General features: G+C 33.5%; 1 protein-coding gene across 3 annotated transcripts; it reads right to left on the bottom strand.

Moving 5' to 3' along the window:
* Nucleotides 1–405: 405 nt before the first annotated feature.
* On the bottom strand, nucleotides 406–21,693 carry LOC125683015 (branched-chain-amino-acid aminotransferase, cytosolic-like). Of its 3 annotated transcripts, none has more exons than XM_048923686.2 (11): nucleotides 21,640–21,693; nucleotides 11,979–12,059; nucleotides 11,605–11,808; nucleotides 10,605–10,715; nucleotides 9,021–9,140; nucleotides 8,569–8,729; nucleotides 7,292–7,434; nucleotides 6,121–6,206; nucleotides 5,650–5,718; nucleotides 5,240–5,386; nucleotides 406–5,036 (listed from the first exon to the last, which is right to left on the bottom strand). In XM_048923686.2, the coding sequence occupies exons 1-11, from the start codon at nucleotides 21,655–21,657 to the stop codon at nucleotides 4,995–4,997; spliced, it is 1,182 nt and encodes a 393-aa protein (XP_048779643.1). In that variant the 5' UTR covers nucleotides 21,658–21,693; the 3' UTR covers nucleotides 406–4,994. The 3 variants fall into 3 exon arrangements, with proteins under 3 accessions (XP_048779643.1, XP_048779644.1, XP_048779642.1); XM_048923687.2 differs by lacking the exon at nucleotides 21,640–21,693 and adding an exon at nucleotides 13,725–13,746; XM_048923685.2 differs by lacking the exon at nucleotides 21,640–21,693 and adding an exon at nucleotides 13,547–13,647.
* Nucleotides 21,694–24,455: the final 2,762 nt, after the last annotated feature.

Here is a 24,455-nt window from a genome sequence, read left to right as displayed (position 1 = left end):
ACAGAACTTAATTTAGAAAAGAGTCCGGAAAACTCATTGCAATAGTAATTTTTCTAAGAGGCATAACTCAATCAAAAATCAATGAAACAGAACAAAATCCAAACTTGATCTGTAATTACTCATCAATATACACCTGCATACAAAAACATCAATTCAATACCTCAAGGCGTTTAAAAACAAAGTCTGGAAAACTGGGTGTTGAGGAAGGATGGACAAGGGTACAACTATATTCCCCGACCACTTTGTGGCAGGGGCATTAAAATAAAGTGGACCAAGGAGCTGATTTTAATCATATTGGGACATCAAGATTCTAGTTATCAGAATGATTAGTCCACCTAATCAGGTAACAAGTGAGTGGAAGAAATGTGCCACCATGAAAATTAAAACATAACACCAAAACACAACTATGTTAACAAAAACTTTATTGTATACTGAAAACAAGATAGATTCAAAAAACACTTCTCTAAAACACAATTTGATTTCCAAAATATGAATATACATAAATGCATTTTTCTTAATAAAGGGAAAATTGTTTAAGTCTAGAAACAATACGGTACACTATGCCTATAGATATAAATGTAGCCGGTGTATAGAGATACAATTTTGAATACAAACTTAAAGTTTTCCTAGCAAAAAACCTGTATTAATTCACAACTAAGTATTTAAATCACACATGCAAGCCCCAACAAAACTATATATACATATTTTTTTTCATATTCTATACTTCTTTAAAATACAGCTTTCGACCACTGTACAAGAGCCAACCCACTGATTATTATGAGTTTTTAAAATATGAGGCAAAAAGTATTAAATGTGCTTATCAATATACTGACACCATTACCCCAACCCCTTTTCTTGCTATTAAAAAATGAAAGAAAAAATCAAGACACAAAATCAACAATTCCTAACGTACCAGTCACACAGGGGAAACATGTATGCTAAGTACATATTATAAGTATAATGTAAAAGCAATACATTGTTTTTCAATATTAAAACAAGTAAAAAATAACTGGAATTATCAATAAATCTGAAAGAACCATAAAAATTACTTTAACTTGCCATTTCTAACTTGTTAGGGAATACATTTCACTTTGTAGCACTTCCGATTTATTGCGACCATTTTCATTATAGATAAAACTATGAAAACTGTAAATCAACGTAAATTCCGATGTCTCACATTACTGTGTATTTTCCTAGTATTTCATGTTGCGGAAAGACTTGCAAAATTGTAGATGCTATTTAATACATATTAACTACACTATCTGTATTGCTCACCAAAACTATTCTACCTTCGTTGACAATAATAAGGACTTAATACTCTTTATGCTAATGTGCATCTGTAGCAGGCATTGTAAGTTGTGAACAAGAGTCATTAGTGTGTCACAATTGCTTGACCAGTCATCATTTTGAAAGAGGGCTCTAAATACCCCAAATGCATGTTGGCAATTCTACCACAATTGTGGATAATTTGCAACCAAGGAAAATTACCAATAGTAGATAAAAGCAACAACTCTTACCATCTGTAGAACTGTGAACTCCAATTGTCAATTCCTCTTATCAAAATAAAATGCCATAAATAAAGCAAGTTCGTACAATTATTTAAAAAAAATTGCATAAAAGATGTCAGTTAATATCTAGGACAATTAAGAGAGACTTTGTAACCCTTTCCCTCTATACATTATCTACTATACTGAGATTCAAACCAACTTCATAACAAAGCACCAATCAGAAATTCATTCTGAAAAAGATATCGAGATTCCATAACCAATGTGAGATAGTAACAAGTTTTTCTCAAACTCTTGTTTCTTAATTTTTTTCATTTTCAAGAGACACGAGGTTCGCCTAGTGTCTCCTGAAAATTCAAAAACTAACTTAGTAAGGAATGAGTTTAACAGCACTGGTAACTAACAAGCACATTATGGAAACCGATTCTCCCATTGCACCCTTGCAGGGTTTTGGGTTGTGTTTTTTGGGGTCAACTGATGTACTCTATTGAAATATACATTCACATGTATTAAACACAGGTTCTCTGACCAGTCAAAATGAAATAATCAAGAAAAAGTTCAAAGACTGAAAAATTAAAAGCCACTAATCAGAATTGTCCCAGGGGAACACGTTAGTAAACCAAAATAAGAACGAACGAAAGTTAATAATGGGAGAAATGATATGAAATATTTTTACTTCGTTCACATCATCTGTTCTTATGAATGTTGATCTCTCTTTTAATACAAAATAATCGTTGTATAATTCAAAAAACCGGTATACCTTAAAAATCAGCAATCATTCATAACGAGCATATTCTGAGTAAGATTCTGAATTATGAATTTATATATAGTAAAAATTCTGGGTAAAATCCATGCACAATTAGTGGAGTATCTGTTTCATGACAAATTTACAAAAGTCATATATTACCTCTATATCAAACCAAATCTAATGAGGAAATTGGATTTCAAGGAGAAGTTTTGATTGTCCACAACAAATCACATCTTAACTTATTACCAGTGAAACTAAAGCTGTGGCAGTTTTCTATGAAACTTGTGTGCATAATTAATATTCAATTATAATGCTGATGAAATTCATAACATATTATATCAAATAAAAAATCAAAACAAATGTTTGTTACATGTACTTTCATAAATTGTACGTATTTCAAGGTTGAAAAAGTTACAATTACATCATTCTTGAACAGCACTGTGTTCCACATGAATTAACAATAAAAATTTTTGTGGATATGTTCAGATTAAATATTGTTTAAAAAAATAATATGTATTCACTCTGAAATATCAATATATTGCAATATTATTACTACCATATACTTTTTACAGAAAAGTAACATTTGGTATAAATCATAACATTGAATAAGTGCACTAAAATGAGTCACATTCTGCCATCAAACACCCGTGATGATGATACTCCACCAAGTTGGATGCATTTCCTTTTAAGTGAGAATTTCTAACCAGACCATTCCTCTTTAATAGGTAGTGATTCCCTTCATTTTGTGATAAAAGGTGAAGCCTTTTGCATTTAATAACAGTAATCTTTTTCAAAAATGGAAAACATACATAAAATGATTGATATTATATTCTTTAATCAACTGATTCTACTTATAAAGAAATATAGAAAAAAAAAGTTAAGGGGTTCTCTTCACACCAATAGTAAAATTGCATTTATGTTAATTTGTAATCTTGAAAACTCATCCGTTTATTTTGACAAAATATTTGATAACACGTCAATTATTTCGGTTTTTTTTATTTTGTTTTCCCAAATTTTCTCAATTAGATTTTATGAGGGAAAAACTCCACACCCAATGGACATCTAATTCCTGCTCCCAAGAGATACCCTTTCTGGTCTCTAGCAAGAAATTTAGCATTCAAGGGAATACATCCATCTTGACATTTTGCTGATACACTGTATTCCTCTACATAGAATACAAATACACTAAAATCTGTTAAGATGTAGCACTGGGTAAATTGTTATTTGATGTGCATGTTTAGTCACGTCCATCACTCGGTGTAAAAATATACAACTTGTAGCGCACACAGTGTAAAAATACCAGAATATTGCTAGCACACATATACAAAAACTTCAAACAATGGCAAAATCAAAAAATATCACAGATAAACCCTACGATCAAGAAGTTTTTAAGTTCCTGTTATAGTCAATTTAAATGATAATCTGGGATCTCCAAACATTGCTCTTTTCAAAAATTGGTAAGTTACAAGCCAAATGGATTTGCAGAAAGCTTTACAAACTATTATTCATTCATTAACAAACACTGGGGATATATAGTGATAAAACCTAATTTAAAGGGACATATATACACATGTTGAGTGACCTGGGCTTGAAATTTTTAAAAAGATAATCAAATATAAATAACATTGTAAAGTAATAAGTTATATTTACATTCCATTGTATTTTTCTCATTAAACTACATTGCAAGCTTTGTGTTTTAAACAGGGATTTAACACTGCACAGAGAAGCTCCTTCATGTTACGTAACTTATCACACAGTGTACCCCGGTATCAGCAGAGTCAACAGGTGCTGTTCTGTTCAAACACATGTACTAGGAAAGCAGTAAATTTAAAAGTATTAAAACAATTTATTGAGAAAATGTAAATATAAACATTGAATAATTACTTTTTGACATTTATTGTGCAAATGTTAAGAAACTGGGGCGCAAATTTTCAAATTGCACAACATCACATTACTCAAGTCAAATACACCTATTTCATGTACATTTTGAGAAATAACCATGTACTTTAATTGATGCCTTACTTTCAATTACATATGCTTCCCTTTAAGACAAAACAGTCTTAGAAACTTGTGTTTACAGATGGAACCTCTATTCGTACAAAAATGCACAACATAAGCATGCAAATTTGATTTTGTTACAATTTTTCCCAAGTATCACTCTTATTTAACAGCTGCTGGGGGGGGGGGGGGGGGGGGGGGGGGGGGGGAAGTTGAACAGGAGCTAGGAAATATTACTATTACTTGCACTATGAAATAGTTTAGGTTTGTTGTCATTACATGTGGTATGGTTGACTAATTCTTCAAATGACAAAGCAAACAATGTCAAAAACAAGGCACGAGCCAGCTTTTTTGATACAGAGTATTTTATGCATTGCATGTAGCCTTATTTCTAGATCAATTGTTTGCCAAATAAGTTGATAGAGCCCTATTCACTGTGGAAATATAGTCAAAAAACTTTTGTAAGCCAGTCTACTGCCCATATGTGCATATGCCTCTTTAATTTTTTTTTTACATAGCTGCATGTCCCTAGCAGCATCATACATTTTGTTTTCTTTTCTCAAGATTGCAGTCGATGTAGACTAGGATAACTCATTAAATACATACATTCCTGAGAGAAAAAAAGCCATTTATAACAGCTAAATATTCACCAACAGAAGTATTGGCTGTGATTGAACCTCCAAGCACTATTAATCCACTAATACAATAATGTAGTAGCCTCGAATTGTATTGGGTTAAGTCATTTATTCCACTGGAACTGCCCATTCATGTTGGGTTCTCCCATACTAAAAAAAATAATAGTTTAAATACATCAATGCATCTGAACTGCTATTCTGAAAACTTGTTCAAATACAACACATATGATAAAACTATCCCAAAAAAGAAAGTTCACTTCAATGAGCTAAGAAAGATAAAATGACAAATTCAAAGTGCAAAATCTGCTTTAAATACTGTGTAAGCTATGTCACCTTTAAATAAGAACTGTTACCTGTATATCTAGGAGAGTATTATACATGCGCATTGTGAGGGGGGCTCCTTCGGACATAGTGGGGATACTCAGCCACTGGGATTTGTAAAGAATCTTCTCTACAGGGGACACAACACAGGCAGTGCCTGCCCCAAAAAACTCCTTTACCTGTCGGTGAAATGGAATTCATATTACACACTTGTTCTATGATAACTAAAAGTAAAAGGCATTTCCCTTATAACAGGAACAAAAACATTATATGCATTGCAAGATGCTGATTTTTATTTAGTCAAAACAAATCATTATGAAACATTTTCTATAAGATAAAAAAAATATTTGTCCATATTTAAATACAGCATCCAATCATTGGTTTGATCCTCATTAACTTTGTTCAAAAAGTCAATTTATTTTACAATAAAAAGTTCACTGACCCTGTTTTCTTTCAATCCTTTGATTATATCCTGCATAGTATACTCTCGTTCTGACACCTTAAACTCTCCCTAAAAGTACAAGATATATTAATAAGGGTCCCTTAAACTCTCTCTAAAAGAACCAAGATATATTAATAAGTAAGTGTCTCTGTCATCTATTTTTTGATTGTGACTTTGCATTTGTTTCAAAAATGAGTGTTGCTGATTTGTTAAACACAGAACACTATGCCACAAGGGTACACGACACAGTTCTAATAACGTACTAACACATGTTATTCAATTTGCTTGTGAACAGCGTTGCAATTATATAGGCTACATCTTTCAAAAAATAATAATTCATTGCTTAATTTATTACACAGAATTGCAAACAATGAAATAGCAAAATAGGGGCATTACTGACAAAACAGTGGTAATAACTGTTCATGTTTTCATAAATACAATCTTCTGAGTGCTCTATTACACTTAACTCACCCATGATTTGGCCAGTTCCAGCAAACTCTTTCTGGTAACCCCTGGCAACACTAGCCCATTAAGTGGACATGTGATCAGTTCATCCTCTGTCAAAGGAAAACCACAAGTAAAAACAAAATGTTTGGCATAACTACTGAGAAAATGTATCCCTTACAAGAAGCAGAGGCATTCTGTTTGTCTATCTCGCCATTAATGCATCTTCCATGTTGGTCTCCAAGATTTACCAAGAGATATTGTATAATTCAAGTAAATATACATTTATCGAATTCAAAATCATACCTAACTTTGATTTTATACATCTGAGAAGTGAAATTACAAACAATGCACACAGAAATGCAAATGTGTTCCAGCAAATTAGAGTGAAATCATATAAAGAAATAAAATATGCATTTTTGTGGACGTTGCAGGATAATTGCCAAAATCGAGAAATGTTGTTTTGAAATAAAAGCTGAACCGTTAGCTTTAGCTTTTATATTTCCAACAACATTTTGAGACCAAGTAAATCATCCACAAAAACAAGAACTTTATTTCTATTGTTTCCCTGTGCGTCTACGAATTACGTCACTTCGTAACGTCATGGCAGCTTCCGAAACAGAATACAAGATTTTTGCCAACAAAAAAGGCGAGATTATAGAGTCTACTTTTTTGAAAGATATTTCAAGTATTTAGCTTCATGTTGGCAGATTATATCACTGTAATGTAATTATCTGATCTGCTCTAAATACGCAGCCCAACAAAACTACACACACATGTGTTGAATGTCAAATATCCTTCAGTCATTTATAAATTTGTAACATGCATTGATTAATTTTTATGATAATCAGTTATCAATCTTCTTGTTGCATTAGTAAATCATAAATTGTAAAAACAGTAGGTAGGATTGCAGAGAAGCCATAAAATAGGTCTACAATTAACAAATGATTAAAGGCAATACACAATGTCTAATCAGGTTGAAGACATGAAACCAATATGGTCTCAATAGGTATTACATTTTAAACCCATTTATTTTTCTTGTGGAAGTTTAATATGTGACACTGTTCTGATACTCTATTGATTAATCGGTATATATTGGAGAATAAAAGACGCAACATTTCTCCAATCTCTGCAATATCTGTGGTAGAATATCGATTTATGCTGTATCAACAGTGCATCACAACCAAAAGAGTTGTACCTCCGTTTTCATTGGTCCAGTACATGAAGAGGTTCATGGCTCCCACTTCAGTAATCTGTTCCTCCTCCCCGTACAGCCACAGTACCTGTTGACAACCCTTGGCAGCAGCCTCTTTCTGAACGAACATGGTGGGGGCATAATTACTAAAAAAAACAACATCACAAGTTTTGGATCTCAATGTATATATAATATCAACTTACAAAACTTCGTTATCTAGACATGGTCACACATCACTGAACACATTTTCATTCAGTCCAAATAGTAAAAAAAATTGTAACAAATTAAACAAGAGGCCCATGGGCCACATTGCTCACCTGAATCACCTTGGCCTATATTAAAAGATTTTCCCTACATGTTTGCATGTAAAACTTTGATCCCTATTGTGGCCTCAACCTACTCCCAAAGGCCATGCTTTTTACACACTTGAATCTGCACTATGTCAGGAAGCTTTCATGTAGATGTAAACTTCTCTGGCCCAGTGGTTCTTGAGAAGATTTTTAAATGACTCCACCCTATTTTTGCATTTTTGTGATAATCTCCCCTTCATTTGAACAAACTTGAAAGCCCTTCACCCAAGGATGCTTTATGCTACATTTGGTTAAAATTGGCCCAGTGGTTCTGGAAAAGAAGTCGAAAATGCGAAGTTTACAAACAGACGGATGGACAGATGTCAGACAACAGGCAATCAGAAAAGCTCACTTGAGATTTCAGCTTAAGTGAGCTAATAAATTAAGTGCAATCTACACATCTGATGTCTGTCAGAAAAAATCTGAAGAAAAAACAAGAGGCCCATGGGCCACATGACTCACCATAGACTTTCCATGTCTCACCTAAAACATTAAATTCACCCTGGCCCATGTTATGGACAAAATTAAATCTAAACAAAATGCTTACACATTTAATTTCACATATTGTACCCTTGTTCCTGATATATTCCTACAAAAACTTTAATCTCTTCTTGTGGCCCTGCCACGAATGAATGTGGGATGTATTGCCCGAGATGATTTGCCCCAAGATATTTTGCCTTGAGATGATTTGCCCCGAAAGATGATTCGCCCCAAGACGTTTCACTCCGAGACATTTCGCCCACAAAATAATTGGGCCCTCCATTTTTCTAATAGTAAAGACTTATCTTTAAAGAAAAAATCAGAATGTGCAGCATTGTTATATAGAAAGTTTTCTGTGAAACTGTAATAAGTATGGTATAACTCTGCTCTCATAGTCAACAAATGGAACTCCCTCATTCTGGTTAGATCTGGTATGTACAGGATACCTACCAGCCCATCTTGAAGTTGCCACTGCCTCCTGGCCAGGCTCTGACATACTTAGGATCAGCTAATAGGGACACTGGTTTGAGTCCTGTTGGATAATATGCTCCCACTGGTCCAATCAACACAAATAATAGGGCCTGCTTTGGAGCATCCACACGTAACACACTCTGTGAATAAACGGGACAAAATAGAAATCTTCAGACCTTAAATTCAATGTGCAATAAATAGTAGTAAATAAAAATGATTTTTATCTAAAGCCTTTGTTATTGTTTCCAAAACAATTCAAGTTATTAATCATAACAGGTTGATCTACGCACATCAAATGTGATAAGCTGATGGTTGATATACCCGATATATAGAACAACAGCAAAAATTGATGATCCTAGTAAAGACCAATCAATGACTGAATATGTACTAAGATTTTTTTTAAATTTTGAAATGCTGAGAAAACTGTATACCTCCGTTCCTATAAGAGTAGGTCTGATGTACAGGGAGGCTTTGTCAGACCTGGGCACCCATTCTTTATCAATACTGACCAACTTTTTGATACACATGATGAGTTCATCACCATCAAAAGTCTGAAAAAGTTTCATTTCATAATATTACAAGTCATATACTGAGATTTCAAAGATTAAATCTTTCTGCTCTCTTCATAATCAACAAAATACTTCTTCAATGTTTTCCATGATTTTCCCTTTCTATATTTTACAATCTCTCCGAGTTTTATCCTAAACAATCCAAAATTGTCTATTTATGTATATGTATCAGATATGCAAGCCTGTGCAATACACGACTATAATAGATTCCAAAACAGCTTGTAAAATGTATTGGCAAGAAAGTCTAAAGACGGTTACAATGATATATGTCGAAAGCAGAAGAGGAACAAAGTATCCAATCACATCTATGAAATGATGTTGGTTGCCACGCCCCCTTCCCCTAGTATGCAAGCATTTCCAACATATGGGCAAGGATTCAATGTGAAAAAATAAAACATTCAGACAAACACAAACAAGTTTTCTTTGAGTCAGATTCTGTTATAGTATGATTTTGTGATAATCTAATTATGGATATAGCTACAAATTTTGCTTACATTAACATGTATTATGCATTAATCTCTATTTGTTTTTCTGCCCACACCCTAAGTAACTGGGTGTGTTTTAATAATGCTGTGATTGGTTGATTTTTTTCCTTTGCAGGGAATACCATGGATGTGATCAGCCTACAGCTGGTGCCTAATTTTATACTGGGACAAGACATGTCTCCATTTCTACAAGGTCATCACCTTTTATCTCCAATGGGTGACCACAGCTGTGCAGCAACACAGAATGCAATAAAGACACAATACGCAATAAACTCAATTATTACATTTTGTCTATTGTGTCATTTTTATTACATTTTGAGTTAAGTTCAATACAGAATGCATTAACTCAAAATGTAAATATTCTCTTTTTAAATTAAGTTAATGATAAATTAATGATATCGTTATCTTTATAAATCACAGAAATTATTATATTTTGTGTTGAGTTCAATTCAGAATGAAATAACAGAGAATGTTATAAATCTCATTAATAATGATATCTTTAACATTGAATTAATGCGTAATTAAAATGTCAAATCAAAGATATATACACTATCCATTAATGAGAGCAATATTGAGTTACTGTTCTCTTTTATTGAAATAATTATCATTGATTGTCTTAAGTATGAGCACAAATATCACATTTCAAAAAATGTAATCACACAAAATGTAATAAACATGACATTTATGGTTATGAAATCTGCATTGAGACTATCTCAAAATATTATTTCGTTTTGATATGTACATTATATAAAAAAAACCTACATTTTGTGTAATTTTGTGTTAATTATGGTAAGTTTATAACATTTTATGGTGTTATTGTATTTCGCGTTGCTCCACAACTGAGGCCAAACATTATCAGCCAATCACAGCAATTGCCTTAGTATCTCATTATTGCTTTTTGTGAGCCGTTTTGGAATCTATTCTACATCTAGCGTGAATTTGTCTTTGGGGCATTTCTTACTGGCAGTGATGCCCGTTTGGCGGTGCTGGTCATTCTGGCCATGTTCTCTGATGGCCTAAACATATTAATTTTCCCCTCTGCACTCTTGTAGGCCTTCATTCCTTCAAACAACTGAAAACATGCAAAATTTGTAAAATTGAATCAAGTGCACCAAACTATCATCAGAGTACCATTTAATCACTGAGAAAATGACCATTATCAAATTTCAAACAAGATGTACTGTGAGCAATGCTCACTAAGAATACCCCCCGCTTACCCCAATCTCCCAAAGGGTGTTGTTAATAGGTATAAATTACCTCTTTCCTGAGTGTCAAAATATGGTATGCCTTTGTAGAAGAAAATGGAAGATATAGTCCGAACACAAATCCATGGCATAAACCTATAATTTTGACCTTGAGATCAAAGGTCAAGGTCATAAAGAGGTCATGAATGTACATGACACATAGTCTCATGGTGATACACCCATGTCTTATGGTATGACTATGTCAAAACCCTATAATCAATTTTGACCTTGAGGTCAAAGTTAAAGGTCATATAGAGGTCATGAAGGTACTCGACACATTGTCTCATGGTGATACACTCATGTGTCAAATATGATATGCCTATGTCAAAGAACAAAGAAGTCATGGCCCTGACACGAATCCATTGTAAAAAACCTTTAATTTTGACCTTGAGGTCAAGGTCATAGAGGTCATGAAGATACTCGACACATCGTCTCATGGTGATCTACCTGTGTGCCAAATATGGTATGCCTAAGTCAAGGAACAAAGAAGTTATGGCCCGGACACGAATCTGCACAGACAGACAGACAGAGTGATTCCTATATACCCCCCAGAACTTCGTTCGGGGAGTATAATTAACATATATCATACAATGTAAACACCCCATCCCCTCATGTATATTTCAGTTTTACTGCAAGCATCTTTCTCATTGCTGATACAAAGGTCCAGATTAGCATGCAATAAGCTTAAGAGGCATGACATAGGCCCTCTGCTCTTACCTCTGTAGCATAATGGAGACACTTGGCCGCGGGATGGAGGGATAGGTTATGGAATGGAGATATAAGTGGCTTTCCCCACCCCTTGTCTGCTGACCAGGGGACCTCAAGCATGTGGTCACTGAAGTGGTGACCGAAAAGCAAATTGTCTGGGTCATCTGGCTTTGGTTTGGGGGAACTAGTCAATTGTACCTGTAGATCTGCAAACTTTAACAGACAGAGCAGTAAGAACTTGTATGCTAGATAAAATTTGTCTGGCTGATTTTGTTTCAATAGATTACCATACCTTTAAATATCCTCTGCAAATGATATATAATACTGCCTAAGAGATTTTTTTCTCATGAAATTTAGATTTATAAAAAAAATGTTCCATGTACCTTAAATGTGTTAGATGATGCATATCTGTATTGGCATAAGATGTGGCATCTCTTCAAAGGCTGGATATTCTTAAGTAAGTTCTGTATTGAATACAAAGACATTGTCATAAAAAGCAAAAGAATCAACAGTATTCTGACAATGGAACCAGTATCTAATATCTAAGTGGTAGTGTAAAAATTAACAGCCTGTCATTTGCATTCCATTTACAGACAAGATAAGCAATAAGACAGGAACCATATGAATAGGATTGTGGACACGAATAGTTTATAGACATGAATAGTTTATAGCTTCCAAGTTCATGAATACCGTTAGTTCACATTTCCATACTTATAGAATTATGCATCTGTGCTTTATTTCAAATAAACATGTCCGATGACACTCTATCTGATTAAATTGCTTTGAATTTTCTTCCTTATTTTTCATTTAGATTCAATTTGTGTTTAATACTACTTTAATGTGACAATTTTAAGCATTTCTTCCTCATTCTGAAAAAGCAAGTGAAGTGAAACAAAAGGCCCATGGGCCACATTGCTCATCCAAGTCACCTTGGCCCTGCTGTTTTTCAACTATTGGGATTTTTAAAAGATTATTCCTATGCAAATTTTGACCCCATATTGTGGTCTCAACCTAGCACCAAAGGGTCACAACATAACCATGATACAAGGTCAGAAGGTAAAAATGCAAGGTCTTGCCATAAAGAATCTATACACAAAATATGAAAACCCTACCTTAAACAGTTCAGAAGATATTGCCTACGTTAACTTTTCTTAATACAAGAGTTATGAGCAAGGTTGAAGTTTTGATTAAAATTTTTAAATTTGGGTCAAATTACAAAGTCAAAGTCCCGAAGTCAGACATCAGTGCATTCTTGCCATAAAGAATCTATATACAAAATATAAAGTCCTAGAGACATTGCCTTTCTTAGGTTTTCTCAAAAGTAAGTCAAACTCAAAGGTCAAGGTCACAAGGTCATAAAAAAAAAAGAAAGAAAGAAGAAAACTCTTGTCTCAAATACTGTACATATGAAATAAGTGAACCTATATTCCCATGTAAAACTTTGATCCCCTATTGAGGTCCCATCCAACTCCCAGGGACCACAATTTGAAAAAACTTCAATCTGCACTACCTTAGTTTACCAGGTGATGCTTGCATATTAATAAGAGTCATATGGCCCTGTTCTTAAGTAAAAAAAAAAAAAAAAATCAAAGATATTTCCCTATACATCCCCATGTAAAACTTCAGATCCTCTATTGAGGCCCCATTCTACTCCCAGGGGCCATGATTTGAACAAACTTGAATCTACACTATGTCAAAAAGCTTTCAGGTAAATTTCAATTTTTCTGGCCCAGTGGTTCTTGTTGAGAAGATTTTTAAATGACCTCAACCTATTTTTGCCTTTTCTTGATTATCTCCTCTTTGGAGGGAGCATGTCTCTTCATTTGAACAAACTTGAACCCGCTTTACCCCAAGGATGATTTGAGCAAAGTTTGATTGAAATTGGTTCAGTGGTTTTTGAGAAGATTTTTAAAAGATACCAAAATTTTTATTTTCACTAATTCTTAATTACCTCCACTTCATAAAGGACATGGCACTTCATTTGCACAAACTTGAATACTCTTTACCCATGCAAGCATGCTTAATGACATGTTTGGCTGAAATTAGCCCTGTGGTTCTGAAGAAGTCGAAAATGTTAAAATTTTACATATGGCTGGAATCCAGACAAAACAGTGATCAGAAAAGCTTACTTGAGTTTTCAGCTCAGATGAGCTAAAAAAAAAGAAAGAAAGAATCTATATATTAACAAGACTATCATGTGTAATCGGGAAGTTTAACCAGTTGAATATAATAACACTAGATTTTCTCAACAATAACTATATAAATACACATGTATCATTATAGACAGAGGACAATAAACCCACTATTTTCACTAAATGTCTAGTTTTTGTGCTATATTCATCTTAAGGAAATATAGTCATGATAGTAGCCTTCAAACTATACATCGAAGCTAATTCACATTGTTACATCAATTTTAAAGCTCTGTCAGTTATTTCATTTTCTTGCTTTTAACTAAATTGTAATTTGGAAGTGTCTTGAGCATTAAGTTTAAACTGCTTTGGTATAATAAAACACCTATTCAATATCTATGAGGGCAACAGCAAGTTTATTGTTTCCCGCCATAACAATTTATTTCTCTCCCCTGCTCAAATAACTGCTTTCTCAGGGAATAATATTGAATAAACCTGCTAACACCCTCCTAGCCAATGAATAAGTATATATGCTATTTTACATATATATTAGTAATTCTCTTTAATGATAAAAGATGCAAGCTGTGGTGCGCATTTAATATCCTATTTCTCTATACATTAAGTATGGAATATGCATGCACACAATTAAGGATTTATAAATACTTTACATGCATACATGTACCTCATAAACAAGTCTTAAAGACCTTACAAAATGTTAAGTTGGAACCCATATGCTTCATGACTTGAGACCAGCAGATTTAGGTAATGAAAAATTGGATTGAATCCATATGGGTCAAACTTTAAATGGCCTTCACTAAGGTACAAACTGCTTCACTATCCATGGCTCTCCGCCAGTGTGGCATGAGAATTTCAAAACTGAGGTAATGTGTTGTAGTTTTAGTGTAGGTACACTACACAAACTTTCCCATGATCACCTCAGTCCATAGCATGGATCTATAAATTGTCTATTATTGTTAAACTCAATACTATCAATGAATTGACCAACAGAACTGCCCTGCATGAAAATCGATACTGTACGTACAATCTACATGTAAAAAGCAGGAATTCTCTGAATATAAGGATATCTATATTCAACCCAGTCAGGGCTTCAACCTTTCTCTCTAGGCCAAGGGTGAAAAACGTTACATTCTGACATGAATTAATAATAACTGGCATTCATCGATTATGCAGTTTCATTATTTGTAATGTATGCCACAACAAGAAAGGTGGGATCAGGTGTCGAGGAGAAGTAAGAATCCCGTTCACCAGTCACACTATGAGCCCTATATCTTGATCAAGTAAACAGAGTAATCCGTAGTCGAAATTAGTATGTAGAAAAATGCCTAATAATTGGTATGAAACATGTCAGACAGCATTCAGCACATCTTCGCTAAACAAGGACGACGCTCCACGGTTTCTCTTTTGGAGCTTCACCCTTGGCTAGCAAAGATGCATTCAACCTAATGAAAGGTTGTATTTGTAAATTAGATCATTGTATGACCATAGTATTTGTGGGATGTTGACTTTAAATGAGAATGTTGAAACCCCTATAACATCAACTTGTTTGTCAGTAGTGTGGCTCGATTTAAGTGATCAACACAAAACATGCTCTTGTTTATCAAATCAGTTGAGAGATATTTATAAACACCATATTATGCAAGTGATAATGGTCCAGGAATATTGCTACATAAATATGGGAAGTTCATGATGGATAAGCTGAAGTCATCCTGTTTATCATAAAGTCGAAATGTTAGTTTGCCATAAACATCTGTGGTCAATAAAATATCTTATATCACTAAAATAAAATATAAATTTTTAATAGAAAACAGGGCAGAAATATTGTGTTGACTTTTCAAACACATGTACATAAAATAATATAAGCCTTATAAAATAGAGTATAATCATAATATATTATATAAGGAAGTTTCTTAGTTTTTCTGGTTCCAGTAGTTTTTAAGGAGGAATGCTACACCAGAGAAATTTCATATGGATGAAAAGTGGAGAATATGTACAACAATATTTTGAAATTGAAAACTTTCAAATTTACTTTATTTAGTCAAAGAATACAGTTTTAGTATAAAGCAATCTGAAAACATTTAAAACAGTTTAACAGTTGGCGTGCAAACCTACGGTCAGCTACTCAGCTAGGTGATAACAATCTAAATAAATAGACAAATATTGCTAATATTCATATTTTCATCCATGTTTTAAAAGGAAGTCAGCCATTATGACGATGTAGAGTACCTCCTTAAGAAGATTTTTTAAACATGCTACCCTATTATCAATATTTCTTAAAATTCTCCCCTTAGTAACAGGAATCCCCTTATTTTGAAATTGGTCCAGAAATTCTATAGAAGTCTAAAATGTGGAAAGTTTACAACTACTGTGATAAACAAATTAGATGAGAAAAATTAAATCTTTGGCTCAGGTGAGCTAAAGCTATAATTTGTTCCTTAGTTTAGTCAAATAGGACTCGGACATTGTCCTTGATGACCTTGAGCATTTTAAGTCATGTAACTGTAACCCTGGTTTTTCCATTCATGAAGTATCATGAAGAATGAAGTTTCTCTTGTATGGTTCAAAAGTTATGACCAAGGTTATAAATGTTGCAGACAATTAGAGTGAGACAGACAAAGAATTAAAACAAGGTGTCTAGAGGAAGCACACTCGCTTCTCTGTTCTCACTGCTGCAACCCAGGTATTGGCAATGGTCATGTGTGAGAGATGTAGGTCCAATGACCCCGTCAGAGAGATTGTGACCCCCTGAGATCATTCTCTACCCAGAGTTCTGTGCGCTCCTCGCACTACACCTCTGTCAACGGCTTTTTACAGAAATCTTGTAAAAGTTTCTATTATCCAACATTTATGTTTTGGACTAAATATTTAGTCATATTATGATATGTTTTTGGTGCAGTTAAATTGATGCTTACTGTAAATTGTTTAAAATCGCCATTTTCTGATCATAAAGTTGGAACTACTTCGTAATATGCATACGAATGTAGGACATACACGTGGTGATTTAAATGTAAACATGGAATCCAAAGTAAGAAAGGCTGTAAAAATACGATAAAACTTGTAAAATAAGAGACAAACAGCTAAATGGTAAATATGTACTTATTAAAGTGTCAGTGGGCTATAAAAAGAGCCTGATGTATCAACTGTTGCCTGAAATTTTAAAGGGAAAGGAAACCGAGAATGACTGTCATGTGATTCCAAGCATTGACAGAGGTGTATGTGAAGCTAGCGTAACGCGCCCTCTGGTGAGAGAATGCCCCTGAGATGTGCACCAAGGGAGGACAAAGGTCTGCTTTTATTCTGTTTATTTTAGATCCTTAAATATATGCGACAAGGAATCAGGAATTTCATGACAGCATTTTTTGGATTTCCATGCCCTTCAAAATTGAACTGTTATATGGCAGGGTTTCACTTAATAAACACCAGTCTTTCATGCATACTTCCTGTTGGAGTGACCCCTGTGTCGTGGCCTTTGGGCACTAGAGGACCGCTCCCGATGCTCATTCTGTTATTAAACAAACTTTTCCTTGATGCAGAGTGTGCGTTAGTACAGTATGTGGTTCAAATTCTTTAAATATTCATTTTGCCCCCCCCCCCCCCTTCAGAGGAAAATTCTTCAAAATCTACAGCTGTCAAAAGGATATCTGTACAATACACTAAGTATATAGGCATTATAACCATCTAAGTTGAACAAATATTTCTTTATTTTTTGGCAAATATGCACACCCCCTCCCCCCTCAATCCTACAGACATTAAGAAATCTTATAGAATGTCTGATCCAGGAGTGACATATGTCAGAATATTGTGGTCGGGATAATTTTACCTCAACCACTGGCCTGACCATCTATGAGAGCAGTAAAGAATAAATTTGAATAAATCTTGTTATAAATACGACTGTAATCTGTAGACTATCAACGAAAAGTATGCCGTTTACATATATAATTATGCTAAATTACCAACGAGCTGTTAATTTATTACATTGTCTACAACATTTCGAGATTGACAAGAACATTTCAGAAATATCATGAAAAAAAAGACAAGTTTATTCAGAACAGAGAACAAATTGTCAACTAGTCTTTACAAAAAAAAAAGCCTTTTATATTAGGCATTCTTGAGAAAAACAAGGGTATAAAATATTATATTTATTCAGCAAGGTGTACAGAGAAAAATTTGAGTGTGCTATTTGCAATATTATTTTTAAAGTTCTTCTATGATTAACACAAAAAATAATTTCTTACAAAAAACGGTGATACTGAAAAATTTGATCTATCCTTTGGAACAGATGGAACCAAATCTTTTCATAGCTCTCTCTCTCTCTCTGATATAGTTAAACACTTCTGTAATTCTATATCATATACTATGAAATATATACAGAATGTTTGTTGAAAAATAAAAAAATAAAGAAAACATTTCCCACGAGCAATGCAATGTAAATGATTTAAACATGATTTTGTATACTTTGATTAAAGCAATCCAAAATATGCATGTTTGTCCTTCAATATCAAAATTAGAAGGATGCAAATAAAAAAAAAATCAAATTAAATTGGCATAAATGTTATTCACATAGCATATGACAAGATAAGCTCATATTTCCGACCTGGAATTACAGCAATCAGCCACTTTTTCTAATGACAAAATGCTTAACACAGGTCTGACTGTACTAAGGAAGTTAGCCCCTCAACTTTTGAGTTTAATGGCTGTGGTCCTATAGCTGTGTAGAAGAATACTTATTCACTGACCTGATTATGTTATTGACTCATTTCTCAGAAGAATACTTATTCACTGACCTGATTATGTTATTGACTCATTTCTCAGTTGTTTTTTTTTTATATTTTCATCATTTATTAAAAAGTATACATACTATTTGGGATAAAATATCCTCGGATACTCCCTCTTAATTCTCACCAATGGTGCCAGGGGTCCATTGGATTGAATGTATTTTATTATAATATTATTTTATATAAGGCATATATATAATTTATAGGAAAATACATAATATCAAATAGTTTTCGAAATCATAAAAACTCATTTCTCAGTTATTATTTCATGTCAATTCAAATTTAGAAAGGTTTTGGGAAGGACTCTTATCATGTGGTGGATTTTTTTTTTTATAAATTAAGGTCTAGAAATCTGCATGATTATGTCATCTTTATTTCCTTTAATATATTGTCAATATTTATGCCACTATACATGTACTTTATGAAACAAATAAGACATTTGGAACTAATTTTAAAACAATGTTTTAATGTGGCCGATACAATAAAGAACCCTGAGTCTTAGAAATTCTGCATTCATTAATGACCTTTCCTGAAATTTTGAATGAAAATTTTGTTCACAAAAAAAAAAATCAATCTATAAACCCATTGGCAAGTGTTTTAATGCTCATTATTAAACTTTGAGACAAGACATTTTAGCTTGTGTTGCATTTTTAAAACTGATGATACCTTTAACCTGTTTTTCAAAATTAATATTCAATTTCTATACAATGAATTTTTATATAATCACTGTCACCTTCGCTAGACAAAGGTTTTCAGTCCACTCCGTTTTCCATATGGGGAGCGCAGTGGACCGAAAACCCTTGGCTAGCGAAGATGACTTACTATAAACTTTTTTTATGGTACAAATTCATGCTAAGTCCACATCCACAGTCACAGGAAATCTGCAGAATTTTGAACAAGTGTACTTTGAGTTCATTGTTTTTCTTTGAAAATTATACTACACGTAGGGTATTGACAACTGACCAAACACTGTGGATTTTACTGTCATTCTGATAAGAGTCAAAATTAACCTATACCATCTAGCAACCATGATGTATATGTCTTAAAAAAATTTAAAATTCAATAGTACTTTTGAGAGAATGCTTGCATACTTGTATGTTTTTAAAGTCATTTGGCCATTTAAACGACACAGGTGCCAAACAGTGATTAGGCAGTTACCAAGCATGTCACACATTGGTGAAGTCATTATTTCTTTGGCACTGGATATAATACACTGTGCAATAAAAACAATTTACTTTGAACACCAATGGAATAAATATATATGTAATTTCCATGTCACATTCAATACACCATTAAGAAAATGCAATAAAAACAATTCATATTGCCCATCAGTCAAATGATAAAGACACAGAACCACCACTTAAAATCTGATTCAGTCTGCTTAATTCAGCATTTTTCAACCCTGAATGTGAAGTGTCTAGATTAATACCCTAGACAGTTTTGAAAATGGAAAACTTCAATTTGTGGAATTTTGACCTTGTGGAATTAACTTGTATGCCTACAGTATTTTACAAGCAAAAAAAAAATAATGTATCAATCATTTGTTTTCAATTTACTAATTAATTTTACTTTTGCATATTAATTTTTATGTTAAAGAATATGCAAGTTCATTAATCTCGTGTTGACAATCTAGTTGGCATCAATCCTCTAAAGTTGATTCCAAGTGCAAAAAGGTCAAGTTTGACACACTGTTAGTCTAGTTCACAAGAAGCACTATGATCTATCATTGTCTCTATAAATTCTCCTTGAATGTAGAAATTAAAAACATACTTCAAAAAGAATTGACAATACATCACAATTCAGATGGGAACCTCTTTAAAGAACATAGGGCATCAGTTCAATGAGCATTTAAATCTGTACCAACACACACAGAATGTGACCTTTATATTACCTTTCACCTTCTAAATCATATGCCTCTTCTTATCCCCATAGCAAGACTCACAGCATGCATGCAGGCATGGGTGAGTCAATATCCATATAATATTATTATATATCATATATTATACAATTAAGTTTTCCAGCTTATACCTGTCTATCCACATCTTGTTTCCAGCTAGATTAATAAGTTTTATATCACTCTATAAAATGGGGAATGTTTACAACTTTACAAAATAATGGACTATCAAATGCTCAAAAGATAAGCTGACATAGTACAGCACACACCTCCAAAAGAACCAATCAGAAATTAGTAAACAGGCACACCTCCAAAAATGAGGTCAAGCATGTCAAATACAAAAACTGATACAAAAGATATGTAGCTCATTTAACATATTATTTATGAATTAAATAGACAATACAAAACCAACACAAATATGGATCAAATCCATTTTAAAACTCAGAGTATAAAATGAGCATCTTTAATATTTCTAATGATCTGGATAATCAAATCTGACATAAGTAATGATGAAGTGCGTAATAGAAACCATCCCATGTTTACATATTACATCCTCAATCACAATACTAATTGAATGCATGTTGAATAAGTCTGTAAGATTAAGCCTAAAGGGCAATAAACATGTTTATTGTCAGGACCTAGAGGCTTTAGAACCCAGTAGTTATGTGTAGTCACGTAATAAATTGTGACAGTGAATTTATGAACTTCATTTTCTTACAGACATGTCACTATGGAGGACATAATACATTATATGTATATATATATATTACAGATTCTACTTTCACAAGAGTCTTGATAAATCATATTAATGAAAAACAACAGCATATACATGGACAATAGGCCTAACTATTAACAAACGGGGTATCCGCCATTAGAATCTATATTTTAACACGGTGGAAATAAAAGAAAATTGAAACAAATTATCAAAATTTAAATTTCCATTAGAATAACAATGATAATTTCTAACATTAAGAAGTGAAAAAATAAATCTATCTACATCGACCTTGAAAAATGGAAAATAGGTTCTCAAAGGCAAGATTGACACAGAACACGGCTAGCGCAAATCAATGTTTCGTAATTTTTCTAATGTACACCAATCCCTTTGCGAGAGTTTTTACGCTAAACCTGTTTACTTTCAATATATCCTGAAGGATGTAATTCATTCTATCAAACACAAACAATAAATGAATGAAAAATTAATAGCTAACAGATCTGTTTACGTTCTTACCATGCAGCTCACCGCCATTTTCCTGTTTATATATGCTCTTCTAGATTGAAGGTAATAAATGTTGAATACAACGCGCGCGAAGTTTAAAATCAGTTTTGGCAGTTTGTGTATAAAGGGAAACAACTACGCTCTCTACGAGCGCTTTCCATGAGAGAGGGGGAAAGCGAGAGAGAGAGAGCGAGAGAGAGAGAGAGAGAGAGAGAGAGAGAGAGAGAGAGAGAGAGAGAGAGAGAGAGAGAAAGTAAAATGTGGAAAGTGAGAACAAATTTCAACCAATGGACAGAAGTTGTGAGGACAGAATTGCACTATGAGGACAAAAACAAAAACAAAAAAGAAAATGTCCTCACAATATTACGTCCTCATAAAAGTGATCTACAGCATGTGAAAGATGTAGACAGTGTGCGAAACTAACTTAAAAGTCCTATAGACTTTCGGTCCATATATAGTCATTTCATTTCCTATAGACCACAACAAATTCTTATAGACCAAAATTTAACATGCTATATTCAATGTTATTAAAAAATAAAAAATAGACACAAATTTGATTTGGTAATTCGTTCATAGTTTAATTATATTCTTTTTCAATTTCATGCACAAGCTTTTCAATTAGAATTCCATTTTCTTTTTCATTTTGTTACAGCTCAGTTTCGCTGTCAAGTTACTTCTGCTACGTTTCGTTTTCTCATGATTTTCTGCGACTTTAGCCTTGCTGGAACTTGTACTGACCACTTTCCGTTTGATTCCAGGGCGTGCACCTTCCACATATTTTAACCGTTCAAAAAAGGACATTCCAAATTTGCACGAAAATGGTGACCATTTAAGTAAATATCAAATTGATCCCCACCCCCACCCCTGTTGAAAATGAATAACCTGATTCGAATGATTTGTAATTACATTGTGGAACATTTTATTACAGTTAAGGGGTGAACAGAAACATCAGCGTAATACATATAAACTGGTATACGTTTGATAAGTTATTTACTCAGAATTCCTATAGACAAGTCGGTCTATAGCTATTACGATTGTTATAGACCGACTCGATTTTCTATAGACATTGTCTATCGGTCCTTGGTTAATTTTGCACACTGTGTAGATACAAATAGTGAGGACAAGTGGTGTAAAGACATGTCCTTACTAATAATCTCTCTCAAAAACCTTTTTTTCATAATTCGAAAGAGAATACATGTATTAGATAAACTTTCATAGGTATATCCTATAGCTTATACCCACAGCACAGTGAGGTATCTGAAAAAAGAAAGAGAGAAAAACAAGAAGCCCATGGCCACATCGCTCACCTGAGTCACCTTCGCTCCTATTTTTTTTTTTTTTTTATATATTCGCATGTAAAACTTTGATCTTTATTGTGGCCCCAACCTACTTCTGGGGGCCATGGTTTTTATAAACTTGAATCTACACTATGTCAGGAAACTTTCAAATGTAAACTTTTCTGGCCAGTGATTTTTCATCAGAAGATTTTTAAAGATTTCTATTTGTGTGTAAAATTTTGATCTCCTACTGTGGCCCCATTTTACCTCTGGGGACCATGATTTTTGCAAACTTGAATCTGCATTATGTCAGGAAGCATTCATGCAAATGTAAATTTCTTTGGCCCAATGGTTCTTAAGGAGAACATTTTTAAAGATTTTTTTCTATTTATTAGTTATGTAAAACTTGAATCCCCTATTGTGGCCTCATCTTACCTCCAGGGGCCATGATTTAATCAACATGAATCTGCACTATGTCAGGAAGCTTTTTTGTAAATTTCAGTTTTTCTGGCTCACTGGCTCTTGAGAAGATTTTTCAAGATTTTCCCTATATATATGTATGTAAAACTTTATCCCCTATTGTCGCCTCATCTTACCCCCAGGGGTCTGGATTTTAACAAACTTGAATCTGCACTATATGTCAGGAAGCTTTCATGTATAAATTTCCACTTTCCTGGCCCAGTAGTTTTTGAGAAGAAGATTTTTAAAGATTTTCTCTATATATTTGTATGTAAAACTTTGATCCCCTATTGTGGCCCCATCCTATCCCCAAGGGCCATGTTTTTAAGAAACTTGAATCTGCACTATCTCAGAAAGCTTTCTTGTAAATTTCAGCTCTTCTGGTCCAGTGGTTCTTGAGAAGAAGATTTTTAAATGACCCCACCTTATTTTTGCATTTATGTAATTATCTCCCCTTTAAAGGGGATGTGGCCCTTCATTTGAACAAACTTGAAAGCCCTTTACCCAGGGATGCTTTTGGCCAAGTTTGGTTATAATTGGCTTAGTGGTTCTGGAGAAGACGTAGAAAATGTAAGCAGTTTGCAGACAGATGGACAACAGGCGATCAGAAAAGCTGCTTTCAGCTCAGGTGAGCTAAAAACTATATCTATATCTATAAATATATTTATGTATTTATATATACATGTATAGATATAGCTATGTAGGTTTTTCTTCTTCTTTTTTCTATTCATATCTATCTACTGATTAAAATTCAGATACATGTGCTATATCTAACATAGTACTTTTTTGCCTTTAGAATAATATATGTGTGTATTCTTTTCTACACATTGTGAGGACGTCCTCATTTAGTAGGTTTGGTAGGAGAGAGAAAGAGAGTTAAGAATGTTGTGAATGATACTGTAGAACACATGTCATGTACTATAATAAATTACTTACTTACTATGTATGGGAAAAACCCATTAATTTATCAGGATTCATTGAAACAGTGTATTTTAAACCAGGGTCATCCCAGGCTTCGCATTTAACAAAGTTATTGTGTTTAAAAACATATTCATGTGAACATCTCTGGATTATTTGTGAAATCTAAGGAGG

Source organism: Ostrea edulis, chromosome 6 (genome assembly GCF_947568905.1).
Source record: "Ostrea edulis chromosome 6, xbOstEdul1.1, whole genome shotgun sequence".
Taxonomy (NCBI): domain Eukaryota; kingdom Metazoa; phylum Mollusca; class Bivalvia; order Ostreida; family Ostreidae; genus Ostrea; species Ostrea edulis.
Note: the sequence above shows the minus strand (reverse complement) of the source record. Positions and strands in the feature narration are given on the sequence as shown.